The following is an 18,070-nucleotide window of genomic DNA, read 5'->3' as shown; positions in this document are numbered from 1 at the left end:
CAGGATGTGTGTGTATTTATGTATGAGTGTGTGCTTTGTAGCTTAGCAGGGTTAAAATAGTTGGCAATCCTGAGTATAATTTAAATCTGCTAAATTTTGAAGTCTCAGTACAGACTAAAATGAAATGTTAAGAGTTAATCACTCTCTAAATTATACACAACACCCCCACACACAATTTATCATGTCCAAGGACAGCTAATCCTAGTAAGAATAATAGCACAATTCACCAAGATGGCAGGTCAAGCCCCAACTTGAAACCACATATGCTGAAGATAAACTTAAGTATTACATGCTAAAACTCTCAAACCAAAAAAAAAAAAAAAAAAAACAACAATGGATCTTAGAATACATCCAAAGGAGGAAGCCAAGTGGAGGGTAAGTGTGGCCACTTATTCAGGGACTCAGCTACAAGGCAATAGCAGATAGGCTAAATAAGTTTATTGTCTCGGTCTTTACAGGAGGCCTCAGGAAGATTCTCACTTGACCCTCACAGGCAGGTGGCAGGAGATCAGAGAGTGTAAATAAACAGGATGCTCCAGACCTGGTTGAGGATGTAGATATAGACAAGCCACAGGAACCAGGATGATCACCTTATCTTCTTAGAGGAATTCGGGGCAAAAACTGGGTACTCGCTGCAGAAAATGCTTAGCCTGCCATTAGCAATAGGCTTCTGGGTCCGAGGACCCGAGGGGCCAACCTGTGCCTCTTTCATGAAGTCATTGGCTATCAGGTTAGCATGGATCTGTTAAACAAATCCCAGCACACCAGAAACTGCAGAGGGCATGCCTTAAAGGTTGAGCAGACCAAATTCAATACAAATAGCCAAGAAAAAGTCTTTAACAGTAGTTAGCACACTTGAATTCATTACCCCCAAAGACGTGGGCTAAAAATATAGAATCTTGAAAAATTAAGACCAATTCGGAGATGATACATCCAACATGGGAGCGAGGCTTTCAGAGGGCAATGAAGGCCTATGGTAAGGGACTTTGAAAATGATATCGCTCAGGGGATAAACAGGTGCTCCCCATATTTTCCTGGTATCTCTGGGCTGGGTCTCTTTTGTAACCCCTGCATACCAGTAGCCCCTCGCTCTTGCTGAGCTTTGAAATCCTCACTTTCAGTCTTGGCTTTTGGTCTCATTGCCACTAAAGGCCTGGTGGGCAGCCACCGTGCTACTTCTGCCTGTGATATATTATCACAGTGTCAGTCCTCCTTTCTTCTCTGCTCAGCAGAGACAGAGTACAGTGTATTCTGCAGAGCCAAGAAACAGACACTGTACCTGCCCAGGGCAAAGGAGAGGCTGAGTTCACACTCCACCTCTTGCTTCCAGAAATGCTAAGTATCCTCAAGGGATGAAATCTACCAAAGCCCCATCTCACCTCCCTCCATCCTCGAGGCCTGCCAGTCCCTGTGGAAGTGCTGGTGAATTCTCTGCTGGAGGAAAATGGGAGATACTGGGGAAGGAAGCAATTTTTGTAAACAGTCATCCATTTCTAGATTCCCTTTTCCATCTGCCCCCACAACACACACCAAATAAAAGTAAGTGAAGGCTCTGTGACTTCTGGAATGGGAGATAATACACAAAACAGGTCAAAGAGAACATCATCATGGTGTTTATTGTGACCCAAAAGAGACAAGGATCAGGGATTTGGAGGGTAAGTGCACAATGGTGACACTACAGAATGAGAGGCACATGCTTCAGGCTGTCCTTATTTTAAATGAAAAAAAAAATATTTGAAGGGAAATCTTGCTATTTCCAGGTCATGCGCCTTAGCAAATTCCAACACAAAGACCACCTGAATGTCAGGAGGCCCTGTTCAGAGAGCTACCTCCAAACACGGAGGAGCTGGCCCCGGGGCAGAAATAACATGGTAACATAACCCTAGGAGGGAAATGTGCTTTCAGTTACACCAGGGCCCAGCCCAGTCTCTTCCACAGGCTCTTCCTAAATAGGAACTTGGCAGTGGAATTAGTTGGGCTGGAGGGGATGTCCTTGGCTCCAGAGGTGAGGCCCTCCAGGGTCTTGAAGAAAGTTGGACAGAAGTTCTTTATCCCTGCTGGTAATAACACTGAGGAATCAGCGTCACATCCATTTTATTAATTTTCTTGACAGGCAGCTCTAGTTTCCATGCAGGCACCACAAAATCAAAACATACGCATGTCAAGTGCCCCATGTGCGGTAGGGCCCTGCCAAGACTGTGTTACATCAACATAAGGAAGCAGAGCCCAGGTCTCAGACCTTGTGGCTGGGCCTGTGGGTCATTCCCTGCTGGAGGAAACCACCAGAGCTTGGTTGAATGAGCCAGAGGAGCTCTCTTGGTGACAGTCCTTTATCCCAGGGTCTGGGTTCCTTGTGTTGAACACAAGAGCCGTGGGAGACACAAGACTACATCTGGCTTTGGGGCATGTCTCTAAGTCCAGCCACACAGAGCCCCCTGCCAACTCCATTTTGCCTGCATTCATTTTCATCCAGGCAGGAGAATAGCAGCCTGGATTAAAGAAGCCATTTAAAAAACAAAACAAAACAAAACAAAACACCCACAATGTCCTTATTTGTAAGCTGGGTCTGAGCCTGGAGTTCTGTGGAGTTGGGGGTCTTTGGGCACATAGTGAGTTGAAGGAATTTTTTGACCAAGCCATCCTTTGCTAAAGTGATTGAGGGTCTCCAAAACAATGTGTTCTTTTACATAAAGGATTATTATCCATGAATTGCATAAGTAATGTAAATTAGGTGGGTTCAGAGGGTAAGGACCTAGAGAAGAGCAGAGCCCTGCTCTAACCACACGGCTGTGGGTACCCAGGGTGAGCACTCACATGGAACCAGCCCATCACCTGTAACCTTACTCTTCTCACTCATCTTTCCCACGGCCTCCAGGGCCATTGCCTCGACTCCCCCGAACAACTGACCAACCACTGGTGCCACACACAGCAGTAATGGCAGCAAAAGGCTGGAGGTCTTACACTTTCAATTGCAGAGCTTCTAGCCCCCCTTGTGAGACCTCCAGGTAACTCACAAATTTCCCACCTCTATCACTACTAATGCAGGAAGGGGAATGGAAGCCTAGATCCTGAGCTAATGGCCACCAATGCCAAGTCAGAAAGGCCCAAACTGGGCAGGTTTTACTGTCCTGATCTGCCTCCTTGACAGTCTAGGCTAAGAACAATCTAAGGATGGGGACTGGTATTATCATTATCCTGCACTCCAAAAGCCCTCTCAGTAGGGGCCTGGACTCTCAACCCAATGTCCTGGAAATGGGCCTGGCCTGGTCTGGAAAATGTGCTGACCCAGCCTGTGAGGACAGAGTTGGGTCCTTCATTGCCTGGGTTGGACCAGCAGGCAGGGGCCACTTTGGAGACTTTGGGGTGGCTGCCCAGTCAGCTCTGTGGGGTGATCCAGCTGACGAGGAGACGAGCAGAGCCAGACTGCCCATCTCACGGTGTACGGGGCGCCGCTGCTGAGGGTTCGGTCCCTCGTTTCACTCTCCATTCAAATAACCATGGCATGTCAGCCCTGCTGGCCTCCTTGATTGTGCAGAAATAAATAAATGAATTATGTTGTTGGGGTTTGGGCTTCAGCACAAACACATGGTCTGCATTTATCCGCACAGTGAGAGGTCCACCAGCCACTTGATGTAAAAGAGCAAAATGATAATTCTTTTCTTTAGGCGCTCTGGTGCCATATGGAATGCATATAAATCATATTTTTGTTTTAACAGCGGAGGCTTTGTTGATAGATAAACATGTGGTTTATCTAAAAAAAAGAGAGGATTGTGCTTTGAACAATCATTTAATGGCCGTGGATGTGCCAAATAAAAATAAAAACATAATTTTGAAAGAAGTTGGCCTCGTGCCCAAATCTGTAACAAGGAATCTCTCCTTAACCAAAGTGGTTAAAGCCCGTCGATCTGTTTTGAGTTTAAGCTGTGCTCTCTACTCAACCCCACGACAAACTGAATCTGGGGCTAATGTGCTCTAATAGGACAAGACGTTACCTTTATGAATGACCTCATGGAGAAGAGGTTGGCGAGCATGGTGGAGAGGCCTTGAGCCAGGCAACTCTGAGCTATGAACCCCAGCTTCAGCTCCGCGAGGCAGATTGCATCATCCCCCTCTTTCCAATTCCAGCTTGGGATGTTTAGCAGATGGGCCTGTGGAAGCAAAAGTGAGGTATGAGACCTTACGTTGCTAAATGTTCAATTGTTGCAAATCTCCTCTGGGAAATGCAGCATGGCCCGACTACTCAGAGGCATTCAGACTCATCCTTTCTTTCCCTCACCAGAGCCTGGTGTTTGGTGTTTTATTTGACTCCCCTATTCGGTACACTTCAGTCTTCAACGTTCACTCTGGAACATCGCTTCTGTGCCTCCCAAACCCAGGTTCTCCCCTCAGCCCACACATCGGCCCACACTTTTGGGATGTCTGGATACGTGGCTCATAACTTGGCTCCTCAAACAGACCCAGAGTGTCAGATGCCTGCGTGTTTTAGAATTCTCTTTTCTCTGCCTCCCCAATATTCCAGGCCAGTGGCTCCCAAGCCTAAGTGGGCATCGGAATCACCCAGAGAGTTGATACGCATACTGCTGGCCCTTCCTCCAGAGTTTCTGATCTAGTAGGGTGCAGGGTGAGGCTGGAGAATCCCCATTGCTAATAATTTCGAGGTGCTGCTGAGCTGCTGATCTGAGGAGCACATTTTGAGAAGCACTGATCTAAATCATCAGGCAAATCACAGTGTAGACATGTTACAATCTCTTGCAGATGGACTGACCCTATTCAATAGTTAGGTTCCACCCCCAGATAAGGACCCAGACATATGCTCATCCGATTAATTTTAAGTGGCCTGAAGCAAAGAGCCAGAGATCATACATCGGATGAAGGAATCAAGATTCAAAAACTACTCCAGGGTTGGAAAAATGGGCAGAAAACCAGCCAGGAAAGATTTTAAAGGCCTTAATGTCAAGCACAGCATTTAGGTTGAAAAAAAAATCAATTGTATAAATTCAAAATGAGAAGACCTAACTTGGCAACAGAGCTGAGGAGAAAGGAAAAAAGAAAAAAGAAGAACCTTAAGTGTGTGGCTAACTCAAACCTCAGAAAGAGGCCAACCGTGTGACAGATTACAGAGAAAGCCAATGCTTGCTTGTTAGAAATGGTATCCAGATCAAGGGAAAATGAATGTTTCATTCTGTTGTGAACTGGTCAGGCTAGTTCCAGAGTACTTGATCCAGTTGTAACAGTCAGATTTAAAGAGGAAAACTGATCAATTGAATCACTTCCAGAAAAAAAAAAAAAAAAAAAAGACAAGCACAAGGAGAGGTGGGGCTTCTGAAAAACATCTTTTGGGAAACAGGTAAGAGAGCCAGCAGTGTTTGGCCTCTAGAAGGGCCACACCCTCACGGAGACAGGCTGGTTTACCTCTGAATACCTCAGGTGCTGTTGTGATGAAGAGAGATGGGCTTGTCTTGCTTTGTTCCAGGGGCCAGAATTAGGACTGACTTGTGTACGTTACAAGAAAGCAGTTTTTTGGCTTGTTTCATAAAGGAACTTTCTAAGGATGTAATTTGTCTAATAAATGGAGAAAGCTACCTCCAAAAATGCAAGGTCTTTGTCCCAAAAACTCAGTAAGTGTTTTTCCAAGTCATAATAGAAAGACCTCTTGCTTTGCGTTTGAGGTTGAAGCGGTGAGCCCGGCCAAGGCCCCGCTGATGCCAAGGCTTTATGGCTCTGAAATTACTATTTCTCTCCACGTACCAGCAAACAGCAGGAGCACCCAGAATGCTTCCCTTCACTGTCAGGACAATACAACTACAGTGGTGCTAGAAAAGTAGAAGACACCATCATGGAAACGAAGAGCAAGTCCAATGGCTCCTTGCTCTGCTTTTGGAAATAACCACTCCTGCAAAGTCCTATGACAGTCTCACAAATCCTAATCCAGCAGTGGTGACTCCTGGGAGGCTTAGTAGTTGAATATCTGCCTTCAGCTCAGGTTGTGATCCTGGGGTCCAGGGATTGAGTCTCACATCAGGCTTCCTGCAGGGAGACTGCTTCTCCCTCTGCTTGTGTCTCTGCCCTCCTCTCTCTGTGTGTGTCTCTCATGAATAAATAAATAAAATCTTAAAAAAAAAAAAAAGTCTGGTGTGCGGGCCACAGTGGATGGTAATTTCTCTCAAGCTGGGTATCAGAGACCTTCTCACATCATGGTCTTGATTCTAGCAAATAGCTTGCCCTTTACCCTGTTTCTCTGCCTACTCTTCAGCAGCTCGCAAAGGCCACCTTCCCTCTTTACTGATACCAGAGGGAAGACACCAGTCTCAGGGGAGAAATTCTCATTTGCATTCATATCATCTGGGAAGAATAAGGAGAAAGGAGATCTAAGTGATGAGCAAATAAATCATTGAGTGTGAAAGGAGATTTGAAGGCCACATAACCCTTGTGGCATTTTCAAACAAACAAATAAAGCCTTTTCCAGAGTGTTCCATATTCCCATGTGCCAGATTTTTGAAGGTATGAAGTCCAGACCCTTGGGCTTTGGGTCCCCTATGTCCCCATCTGGTTTGAGTTCCTTAGACATACTTTACACGTGATTACATGGGAAACTCAAGTTTGTTTCATTTCTCAGGCTTCTATATGGCCCCTTTTTATTGGCCATCATATCTTCCCCAACTGTGGGGCAGGGAGCAGGGAGGGATGTACCAAAGGCTAGGAGGAACATCTGTGTGTGCGAAATTTAACCAGGAATCCGAATCCTCTGTCCTTCATTTGAGGGACATTTGGGCCCAGAAGAAAATGCCAGTATTTCTGCCCAGGAGTCTAGAGGCAAATCCTCTCTGGAGGATGAGGCGTGATAAAGCTGGTGTAGCAGGACCAGGGTCTCCCTCTGATCAGCCACAGGATCACTCCCCATCCCAAGAAGGAATGTGAAAATAGGCTCTCCTGGGAAACCAGGAGAGATCAACTCCAGTCCCAGTTCCAGCTCTCCCCTCTACACACAACGTTGAGGAAGCCACCATAATGAACAAAAGTCATTTCAGAGAAAACACTTTAAGATGACTGCCCAAGTGTGTAAGGGGTTTTAGTGAGAAAGCTCAAAGAACTTGCACCTCCATTGGGCCTTTGGGACTTGGCTTCCAGGTCCCAGACAAAGAACTCTTGTTCTAGAATCTGTTTGGAAAATAAAAAAAAAAAAAACCATTAATAGCTAAGTCATTAGAAGTGAAACTGAAAGAACAGGCAACTGTTCTTTCCTTGAAAAGCTTCAAGACATTTGCACTCAAATCAAAAATGCCCCGTACCATCTTCTTCCCGTGTTCAGAGATGGCTGGGCTGAGTGTTTCTCTCCATGAATTCAGATCGACTTTACAGAACATCAGTCCTACTATATAAGGCCGGCTGTGAGGAACCACAGTTTGGTTCAGTGGGGTGTGGCTCTATTTAAAGAGAAGGTGACAGTTGGCAGTTCTGTCCTTAGCACTGCCTGCCAAGTGACCATGAGTTGTACACACCAGAGCTGCTCTGTCTGAGACAGCGTAGACTCCCAGTCTGAAGTCACACTGGGATGCTAGCATGCACAGATGGTCAAATGAGGACTAAATGTGATAATGGATGTCAAGCTCTTTAAAAACCATAAAATATGACACAAATGTCTGAGATTACTACAATGACAAACTTAGGACCAGTTTCACACAGAGAGAAAGTAGGCAGCTTGCCTACATCCCTCTAGGCCCTGGAATACCAGGATCATTAGAGCACAGGGAATTGCAATTCTTTATATTTTCAGTCCAGTGTCCAATTATGGAATTAACCATCTTGTAGTTGCAGTACTTTGTACTGTAGTACATTGACTGTAACATAAGTTTACACACACATACCAGGGTCTTTGAAGAAAGCAAGTTTTAATGCGTAGAGCTCTCTGGGCATTTAGTCATGGTGAAGAGGAAGTACAGAGAGAGGAAGAAAAATAATATTGTAAGCAATGGGAAGAAAAACATATTTAAGGGAGGGTGGGAGCATCTCATGAAATAGCACAATTATAAAGCAGGGTGGCAAGTGTTCATTTGCGATTCCATGAGAAATGAGATGACAAGACCAGTGGACTTTTTGCTCTCGCGATAGAAGAGAGAAATGAAATGGTAGAGAAAAATGTCTTGGGCCAAAGTCACTCCATTGCTTGTACCCTTACTAACCTTACAGGAGGAGCAAAGTCTCACACATAATATTGCCTGACCCTGAAACCCCCCTGAAATTGGGGTGGTTCTACATAAATATGTTTTCAGTAAATTATCATGGATCAGTTGATTTCTTCATAGTTGTTCCTGAATAAGTACCATGAAAAGGTTTATAAAAGACATTTGGCTTGCTATGGTCATGTGAGCACTGACCAGGTTCCATCTGGATCCTAGGTCCATGGAGCTACTTCAGAGTTTGACAGGAATCACAGCTGAAACCCTCCTGAATTTCTTGAAGATGTGGTATCGGTACTCATTGGAAGGAGAAAAAAAGGAACTGACAACCTCTTCTAAACATACAACATTCATTTTCCTATTCAATCTAAATTCAGCCAAAAAACCTAAACAACAGCTTAAAGCACTCCCACACTAAATGGAATTTCAAATCATAAATGAAAGAAGAGTTTATTGCCTTAGGAGCTGTCACCAGCCACAGCCTTGCTGTGTAAAATTTACCTCCATCTATAGAGGCTGCTGTCAAAAAACTCCAGTCCGATGCTTCTGAGTACCCAAAATCCTCACTTTATCTCTTCAGGGTCCTTGGGTTTTCCAGAGACGAACAGGACAATGAGACCTTGGGTGCCCACCACCAAGCCCACTGGCTGGAGTGCAACACGTTCTGCAGTGGAACCACCTGCCGAGGGCTGGGCAGTGGGCAGCAGACCCAAGTGGTAAGGCCAGTCACCGACAGCAGGCTCCACTCAACAGCGGCCTCTGATGGGCTTCCACGCAGCAAAATGGGGCAGCACTTGCCAGCAATTAAGAAATAATGGCATGGCACTGGTGCATTTGGCAGAACAGGGTCTTCTCTGGGTCACCTGACTGCCTATTTCGTTGGGAATATGGCCTATAAGATGGGACACACACTCACTCACAACCCAGCAGGGAGTTATTGTGTTCAGACAGGACACCTGGTTCCAGGTACTGAGCAGCCTCTGGTCTCTGAGCCTCATTATGGGGAATAACCAGTTCCATATCAAACAGAGAAAGGTGCCACCTTCCCTCCCCCAAAGCTGTTTCCTGGGGAGTTTAGTGACAGGCCAAGTGGAGGAGCAGTGCCTTTGAGTGAGAGACTGAGAAGTCATTGCAAGGGCAACAGCACAGACTCCCGCGCTTGTTTTCTTCCCAATCCCCTTGTAAACTAGAAGACTCCTTTCTGTTTAATCTCTGGAGAGCAACTCTTTTCCTGACTTCGACCGAGCCAGTTCTCATCTTGAATTTGAGACTGCCGGTGTTGCACATTTTCCACCTGCCACATGTTCTGCTTCTCTGGGTCACCTGGTTTCTGGTAGGAAAGCCCTGCCTCTTGCCTGGGACACTCTCTACCCCTCGTCCCTAAAGGCACGAAGTAGGACTCCTTCACTTATCTCTGTGTGGGTGATGGGGAGGCCAGCTGACACGCCAACCACAGGGCAGGATGTCAGTAAATACTGACAGAAGTGAGTGGGGCACATAAAAGGGGAAGTTGTTGAACCAGGATCAAAGATTATATCGATATTTCTGATCCTGGGGGTCCAACAGATGCCTCTTCCCAGTGACTAATGGTAAATGCGATGTTTGCACTCAAGAAAGGCCCTGGGGAAAGGAACTAGGGGTGGTGGAAGGGGAGGAGGGTGGGGGGTGGGGGGCAATGGGTGACGGGCACTGAGGGGGACACTTGACGGGATGAGCACTGGGTGTTATTCTGTATGTTGGTAAATTGAACACCAATAAAAATTAATTTATTAAAAAAAAAAAGACCACATGCAAAAAAAAAAAAAAAAAAAAAGAAAGGCCCTGGGGGGCAGGGAGGATTTTACCCAGCACCCCCTTTTCCAGGCCTTTGGGTTGCAGCAGCAGGTGTATGTACGTGTGCGCATACGCAGCTGTGCAGCGAGAGAAAAGAGACCTCGCACACTCATGCACCTTTGAGCCTGGGACGGGCTCGGGCTGTGGCTGGCCTACCTTGTTGTGATACTGCAGCATCTGAGTGATGATTCTTATCTTCGGATGGTAGTTCTTTATGGAGATTACTCTGTGGAAGAAAGAACCAAAGCTGAGACAGGGTCCGCCTTACTCTTGGAGTCTGATGGGAACGTGAAGTTGTGCCCAAATGGAGTGAGTTTGGCATCCTGAGGGCTTGCGGGCACAGGCGCAAGTGAAACTGTGTGTCCATCACCCCGCCCCATGGCAGTGTGAAAAAGACGTCAACGAAAAGGCCACAGACCATGTCCTGGGCATAAGAGGAGAGCAGTCCTGTCCTGTGGTGTCTTGGTGTGGGCATGTGAACATGTGTGTACTGGAGCGGGGGCTCCCGAGAAGGGGTCACGGGCTTACAGCCTACATAGGCATCTAAATAAAGCAAGCCTAACTCATGGGGCGGAAGGAGGATTGCAATCTCACATACCCTAGGGACGAGCCTAGAAATAATTTGCTCTGAGTCCAATTCCCCAAGTTAACAACTTGAGACAACAATGACAAATCAAACAAGCAGCCTGACAAATGATACTAATTGGCACACACACATGGCCACTCACAGAAAGGATTTCTGAGCAGGGTTCTTATGATGCGATCAATGACTCAGCCTTCGCTAGATAATAGTGTCTAAGTGATGACTTTAATGCTGGTTGGAAATGAGCACCAAGGCCTGGAGGGAGCCACAGTCTGGTGGAAATTCCACTCCCTCTCCCAGCTACCCACCAGCAGACTGCCCTCAGCATACCCCCTATGAACCACTGCCCTCCCCCACGCCACCCCTAGATTTGGCTCCCTGACACAGTCACTAGGCTACAAGGGGAGGAACAGAAACACCTGGATTCCAGTCCCAGTCTTGTACTAAGGAACTGGGTGACCTTCAGGAAATCCCTGGGCTCTTTGTGACTGTTTCCTCATCTGGACGCTGGGGGCAACGGTACCTGCTTTATTTATTTCACAGGCTTTGGTATGAGTAGCAAATGAAAGACCAGATGTGGAAATGCTTTGAAATCATTAAAAGCTCTCTCCACGTGTAAGTTATGGTTTTTGTCATTACTGACTCTGTCAGAGGTGACATTGCACATTTCCTTCTGTGACAAGGAAGGCTAAAGAACGGAATTCCACAGAAGGGCCCACCTCCTAAGCCTAATCAGAAATGCAAGTGCGTTTATTATGACCACCCCCACACACTTTGCACCAAAAAAAAAAAAAAAAAATGCTCCATGCTTCATCCCTTTTTTATGCAAAAATGGAGAGAAGGCAGCCAGGGAGCAGTTTTGTCTGAGAAGGTACAACTTATAAATTTAGGAAATGGATCACACAGAAGCCTCTTCCTGCACAAATTCAGCCTGGGCTTTTGCACTTGAAGGAATTCATTTTATTTTTGAAAAAGTGTGGTGTTGGCCTGTGCTTGTAACTCAAGGACTTTGAGCCATGGTTCAGCCCTCAGAATTCAGTTCACAGCCCGGGCCAGCTTTCTGCATTAGCTCATTTCAAATGGGTCTTTGACATTTTAATTTCAAAAGGGGCAGATTGGTCTCATTAAACTAAGGAGAAAGGAGGATTATACAAATAAGGGAAAGACAGAGCCCAATTTTTAACCCTGAACTTCCCGTTGTTGCCTTTCGCTGCCTGGGCCTTAGTTCTGATTCTGGTTAATGCATGGCTCAACTTCATTTCTGAAGCTATCTGGGCCCTGTAATTTTTATGACGTGGCTTCATTCCAAACACTCTGGTCACTTCCATGTCTTCGTATTAGCCCTATCGCAGCCAGGGCTTAAATGAAATATTGCTAGTAAGAGAAATGCCCATTTCAAAACTATTACTCATTTGTCAATTACTCGCTTTTGGGGAAATAAAAAGACACTAGCCCCAAACTTCTCTGGGGGTCAAAACATTAAACTTCTTCTTCTTTTGTTTTTTATGTTTGAAAAATCCAAAGATGAGGACCTTAAAGTCTACATTTTTATCACCTCAAATGATACAAAAACCTGGTGAAGGATAGAAATCCTAGTTCAGGAAAGGGTCACTGAAGCCCTCTCCCCCACCCCCCATGCTGAGCTGTTATAGTGACTTTCCAGCTGTGACTAGTTAGGGGGTGGGCCCAGGTGTGGACACAAGTCCCCATGCCACCACTTCCCTGCAGGCTGGCAAGCCCCCTGCATACAAGAGTTCATGCATCAGCTTCCTTAAAACAACGGCACTAAGCATGTTGCTGAAGAAAAGCAAGAGGAAAGAACACTGTGCCAGATGTCGCTTGCCAGACACAGGGACCAGATGGTGAGGGGAAGACGTGCTCATCCCCAGTGCACTGGAAGAGACCCCCCACCTCGGAGATGTCACTTGAGGCCACTGATTAGAAGCAAATGAAGGGAGATGGGAGCATCCTGAGGAAGCAACTTCCCAAGCTCTCACCCCAGGTAAATTTCGGAGCCTTGTGGAGCAAACCAAGCTGTGGGGAGAGGCCGGTATGTCTGGACCAAAGGGTGGCTGCTCACAATTAGGCAAGAGTTCTTAGGAATGCAGTGGGAGGGAAATGTCTTCTCTTCCTTCATCTCTTCTCCAGAAGCATCTCTTTATTATTCCCTTCCAGCTCTCTTGACTACTCTGCAATGTACTTAGGAGGGGAGAAGAACCCCAAGGGGCTTTAACTCTCCAGAGCCAAATATCTTCACTTTTTTGTCATTAAGTTGTCACAGAACAGTTTTCTTCTGACATGAGAAAAGAGTGAAGAGTGGGGGGGATCGGGCACTTCAGGGCAGGCCAGGCCATGGCCTTTCAGGGGCCTAGAGGGTAACAGGAGGGCATTGGATGGTGTGCTCCCCACCCCCGCACAGATGTTTTGTAAAAAAGGGGGGAGGGGTTGTGGGATCCCTGGGTGGCTCAGCGGTTTAGCACCTGCCTTTGGCCCAGGGTGTGATCCTGGAGTCCCAGGATCCAGTCCCACATCGGGCTCCCGGCATGGAGCCTGCTTCTGCCTCTGCCTGTGTCTCTGCCTCTCTCTGTCTCTCTATCATGAATAAATAAATAAATCTTAAAAAAAAAAAAAAAAGCATGAACCTTTAAAATAAGGGGGGGTTTGGAGACAAATAGGTGTGATAACTTCTCTGTAGAACATTACCTTAGAAAGTTCTCTGTAGAACATTATCTTAGAAATGCATTTTAGTATTAAAAGCACTGAGAAGGCTTTCAGTGAAGACACTGCTTCATCCTGAGAAACTGGCTGAAACAAGCTCATCAGTCAACCAACTCCTCTTTGTGGGGGCTATTAATCAACATGTTTACAGACACACTCAGAAAGCTCCAACATGGAGCTTCTCAAGCTTGGCACTATTGACATTTGGGGCCCGATAATTCTCTGCTGTGGGGAACTGTCCTGTACGTCGTAGGATATTGAACAGCATCCCTGGCCTCTACTTTCCGGGACGTGAGCAGCATCATCCCCCCATTATGACAACCAAGAACATCTCCAGTTATTTCTAAATGTCCTCTGGGGGACAAAATCACCCACAGTGAAGTCATTTCAGGTCCACTCCCTCTTAGGGAAAATGGTACTTTACTTCAGGCCTACACCCAATCTCAATCTGTCTTTCCTAGTCCTGTCTGAAATATCTCAAACCCAAGACCAGTTGTGAGCCCCAGGGCTCCCATGTGCCAAGAATAAGCCTTGTGTCCTTGCCCTCCACAGCCACCAGTGCCTCAGCTCCCCCTGGACCTATGCTTGTGGCAAGGTGGTAGGGTACATATGGGGGAGAGAAGGTCCCACAGAGATGATGCTCTGCAGGGAACTCAAGAGGGCACCCAATGGACTGCAGAGCACCAAGCCTAGAGCCTCCCCTGGCCTCCCCAGTGTTACCTCATTATGTTGGAGGCGTCTTCAGCATCAGGGTCAGCGCAGTACTTGTTGGCAAGGATTAGGCACGCATCTGCTGACTCTATCTAAGACACCAAAAGGAAAATCACAAAACACAAACATATAAATAACCATGCTTGGTTGCAGTCTTTCTCTGTTGACGGCTTTATTTTATCTGGTGCTTTGCAAGGAAAGAAAAAATAATCCTGAGAGATTATAGTTTTTGTCAAAAGTGTAAGTTGCAAGTTCTTGTTATGGTATAAACATTTTATCTTGTTGTTAGAGGGTACAACCTGTACCTTGGTAATCAGACTTTTCATTTTGCATAGTCACTTTGATGTAATCTTTCCAGATTTCTTTAAATAACAATTAATGAAGCCTTTCAGTCCCCTCCCCGCCTCCTTTCCCAACCAACGGATCCACACCATCATCCTAATTTTTTTAGTCGGGAAATGGTATTAGTTGAGCTAAATCACTTCTCTCAGGTTACCAAGTTAAGTGAATTGTTGGGGATTCAGAAATTGAGACTCCAAAGTCCTTCATCTGACCTTTTTCACATCTTAACTTTGGAACAGAAGTAAAATAAGAGCCCTAAATCAGATAACAACTCAGTATTCTTTAGTATTCAATTAGCATTCAGATATTCAAAAGACAACAAATCTATGTGTATGAAATGATGTGTTACAGATGACCTCAAAACCTACTGACTTATCTAAACATGAGCCAAAATAAGATTTAGACCTTTGAGGGAATGATGAGTTATGCTAATAATTGCTTGCATCTAAATTAGGTCCTTGAACAGTAACTATTTTCTCCAAGTTCTCATTAGATTTCACATTAGTCATAACTTGGATCATGTCTGGATAATATTAAGATTAACTGGACTCTATAAGCATAAGAATTCTTGTGCTGGCTCAGGTCTGCAATCTGTCCCATTCGATATGTTGTACTTCATAGACCACTCCTGCATTTTGGTGGGAGGCCATGGTTTCCTCCATGGTATGTCACAAATTGTCTCTACTTTTCTTTAATAATCCAAAGAATTTACCCAGATCCTTCTGGCTTATTCATGTTTGCCAGTGACATTATTGACTAAATTATGTAGTGACCACAGTTAACATTTAGATGTCAGTGGATTCACAATATTAATCTAAACCCAATATTTGTAGTGAACATGCTTACAAATATTGAACGTGCTTACAAAATCTATATAAAACGAGCCAAGTAGCAGATGCCACTTTGCTGTATCCCTTTCCTTTATAAGCCTCAGGTCTGTTTTATAAGAAGATTCTAACTTAATAGATTTTGGAATGAAAGATTACCCTATTACCCAGTGATATCAGATATCTGCATGTTTAGTTTTGTGCTTTTAGTCTTTGGTGGTGAATAAAAAGGAAGCTCAAGATGCTTTACGGCCTGGTAGAATTTTATTTATACTTTATCCTTCATGTTCCTTTCCAAGTAAATAATAGATTTCAGAGCTACACTGAATCCAATTTAAGTATTTAAGATAGGAATTATCTTAAATATTATCTTGATTATTATGTTATATATGCATCTACTGAATCCATACAACTGGTCTCCTTCCTTGAGGAGTGCTGATATTGAAGGAACTGGCAAAATAACTTTCATTTTATGAGTAGTCCAGGTGAGGGAAGTGGTCTAGCAAGTGCCAGCAGAATGAAGCTCTGGGGTCAGTGGAAGGGTGATGTCAAGGCTGGTGGCATCAGACTTATCTCATTAGGGGTGTGCAGGTGATGCTTGGCCTTCCTAGGAGGCATATGCCCTCACGACAGAGTCAATCCCCCTCTCAGTTGGAGTAAAAACAGAAGTCACCTCTTCCTTCTTACCTTGACTCTTGCAAGATCATGTGGGTTGAGGACTGAACCCTGATAAAATTCCACCTGAGTAAAATGTCGTTTGAATAGAGCCTCAAGCTCCAGGTTAGGGGAAATGCTGGCAGGGAGAGAAAGAACAACCATTAATAAAACAGACTCAGGTATTTCTGCTTCCATGGCCTTCTTTCTCTCTGACTTCCAAAGAGAAAGACCTAGGAAAAGGCTTTCACCTTCAAGACAGACCCCTTTCTTGCCAGACATAAAAGTTTCAAACTTGAGAAAAATAAAACCCCCACCCACTGAAAACCAAAACCAGCACCAAGAGGTTCACGGTCTTCACAAAGTCTGAGACCTATGAGATAAAATGTCTTCGACTTTGTTAAAAGTTGAATCCCCATCTGATGAATAGAGACACTGGGCTGTGACATCAGAGATTAGCCAAAGATGCCCCTGGTAGAGCCTCCTGTCATTCCCTCCCTCAAAGCCTCTTCTCTGCTTCTCAGCCACGTGGACTTTTCATCCCCCTGGGCCTGGATCAAAACATGTCCACCTGTGAGCGGCCACAGACTGAGTTAATTTACTCTCGGTACTATTCTTGATCCACACATGTGTACACCATTCATCATTCTTAGTGTTGAGCTGCACAGACATCTTTCCCATTGGACGACAAGGATTAAAACACTGATTGACCTATTCATCCATTTATTACTTCTGCAGAGATGAAAAATATCTTCTCTCTATAAGGTATTATGGCTAGGCCCTGGGAGATAATATTTCGTTCAATCTGCTAGGTACCAAGAACTGTGTTAGTCAACGCTTGCCTAATATTCATTAAGCACTTAGAGCAAATTGTTAATGTTTTTGAGCATTTCCTATGTGGCAGACACCATTCCAAGCACTTGACAAGTATTAACTCATTTAAACCTCAAAACAACCCTAGAGGAAGGGATGCTATTAACCCAAAGCTGCAAGAGGTTAATTAACCAGGCCATCTACTACGATGCTGATGCTGACAGATGCTGGGGACACAAAAGTGAATCCCAGTAAGTGAAGTATGAGCTGCCAGCTTGTTGATTCAGACTCAAGCGGTGGGTGAGAGAGAAACAGAGCCTGTGCAAATTGGACCAGTTTTTGAGATCCATTACTGGTCAGGCCCCTTGGGAAGTCAGCCGCGGTCTCTCCCTGATGCAAATGCCCTGTGCAATTGTGCCTCTCGACTAAATAGACTTCAGTCAGTGAATACAGGCTAGGTGTTGAGCTCTAATTATTGCACATGTGCTCATCTTGAAATGCCCAACCAATATGAGGGCAGAACCTACGCACTCTACTTCCCTGGAACCTTCCAGAATGCTCTGCAGAGGACAGGCCCCTCAGCTGGTAATGAGAGGCCAAGCCCTGCATTGGATCTGTGAGCTCTGCTCCTGTGCTCACGACCCAGCTGGTCTTTTCAGAACTTGGAGAATTCAGTGCTGAGAAGCAAAACGCTAGCACTCAAACATGGCAGGCAGTTTGGTATTCTGTGAATAAGTGTCAAACGAAGGAGATGCACAGAACAGAAGCTTATAGGGAAATCCGCTTTCATGGGATCTCAGAGCAGGATTGAGTCCTGAGCCATCAACCCCCTCTGGAGCCACACCAATTCACAAGCTTTGTCCTTTGGTAACTTGGGGCTAGTGAAGGCCCTATGATGGCCCCATTTCCATCAAAATATAAGATGGTGCCATGCCCGAGTCCCTGGACTCTCTATCCCTGTGGCAGGCTTTTTCCTTAAAAGGGGATCAGGCAAAGCTTAAAATCCCAACAACATTGAGCAGAGGGAGATATCTGGCTTTCCTCCACTGTCCAAGAAACATGATAAGACCTATCTTCTAAGTTGCTTATCTAGCCTAATATATTTTATCTTTCACCATAATAGCTAACATTTGTTGTGCACTTCCTGTGTGCCTGACTCTGCTCTGTATACTTTACGCGGACTATTTCTTTTCATTCTCTCTACATGGTAGAATGAAACCATTGTGATCTCCCCATCTTAGGAATGTGAAAACTGAGGCCCAGGGAGGCTAAGTAACTTACTCAGCAAGACTCATAAGGAATCCTCTGAGTTCACAGCATGTACATTGACTCCCTGTGTTGATTAGAGATGGGACCAGCACAGGGTCCTACACTGAGGTTTCTAGAAATAGCAATTGCTGTTGCAGCTGTTG

General features: G+C 45.3%; 1 protein-coding gene across 20 annotated transcripts in view; it reads right to left on the bottom strand.

Moving 5' to 3' along the window:
• Positions 1–18,070, bottom strand: part of KCNMA1 (potassium calcium-activated channel subfamily M alpha 1) — a 718,693-nt gene that overhangs the window by 192,403 nt on the left and 508,220 nt on the right. For all 20 annotated transcript variants that reach the window (XM_041748736.1, XM_041748737.1, XM_041748738.1 and 17 more), the window contains exons 11-14: positions 15,879–15,984; positions 14,032–14,114; positions 10,167–10,236; positions 3,993–4,148 (exon numbers count right to left, since the gene is read on the bottom strand). In XM_041748736.1, the coding sequence (XP_041604670.1) occupies positions 3,993–4,148; positions 10,167–10,236; positions 14,032–14,114; positions 15,879–15,984 (415 nt within the window). The remainder of the gene's footprint in view (positions 1–3,992; positions 4,149–10,166; positions 10,237–14,031; positions 14,115–15,878; positions 15,985–18,070) is intronic.

Source organism: Vulpes lagopus, chromosome 3, assembly GCF_018345385.1.
Source record: "Vulpes lagopus strain Blue_001 chromosome 3, ASM1834538v1, whole genome shotgun sequence".
Classification (NCBI taxonomy): Eukaryota; Metazoa; Chordata; class Mammalia; order Carnivora; family Canidae; genus Vulpes; species Vulpes lagopus.
This window is presented reverse-complemented; position numbering and strand designations above follow the sequence as displayed.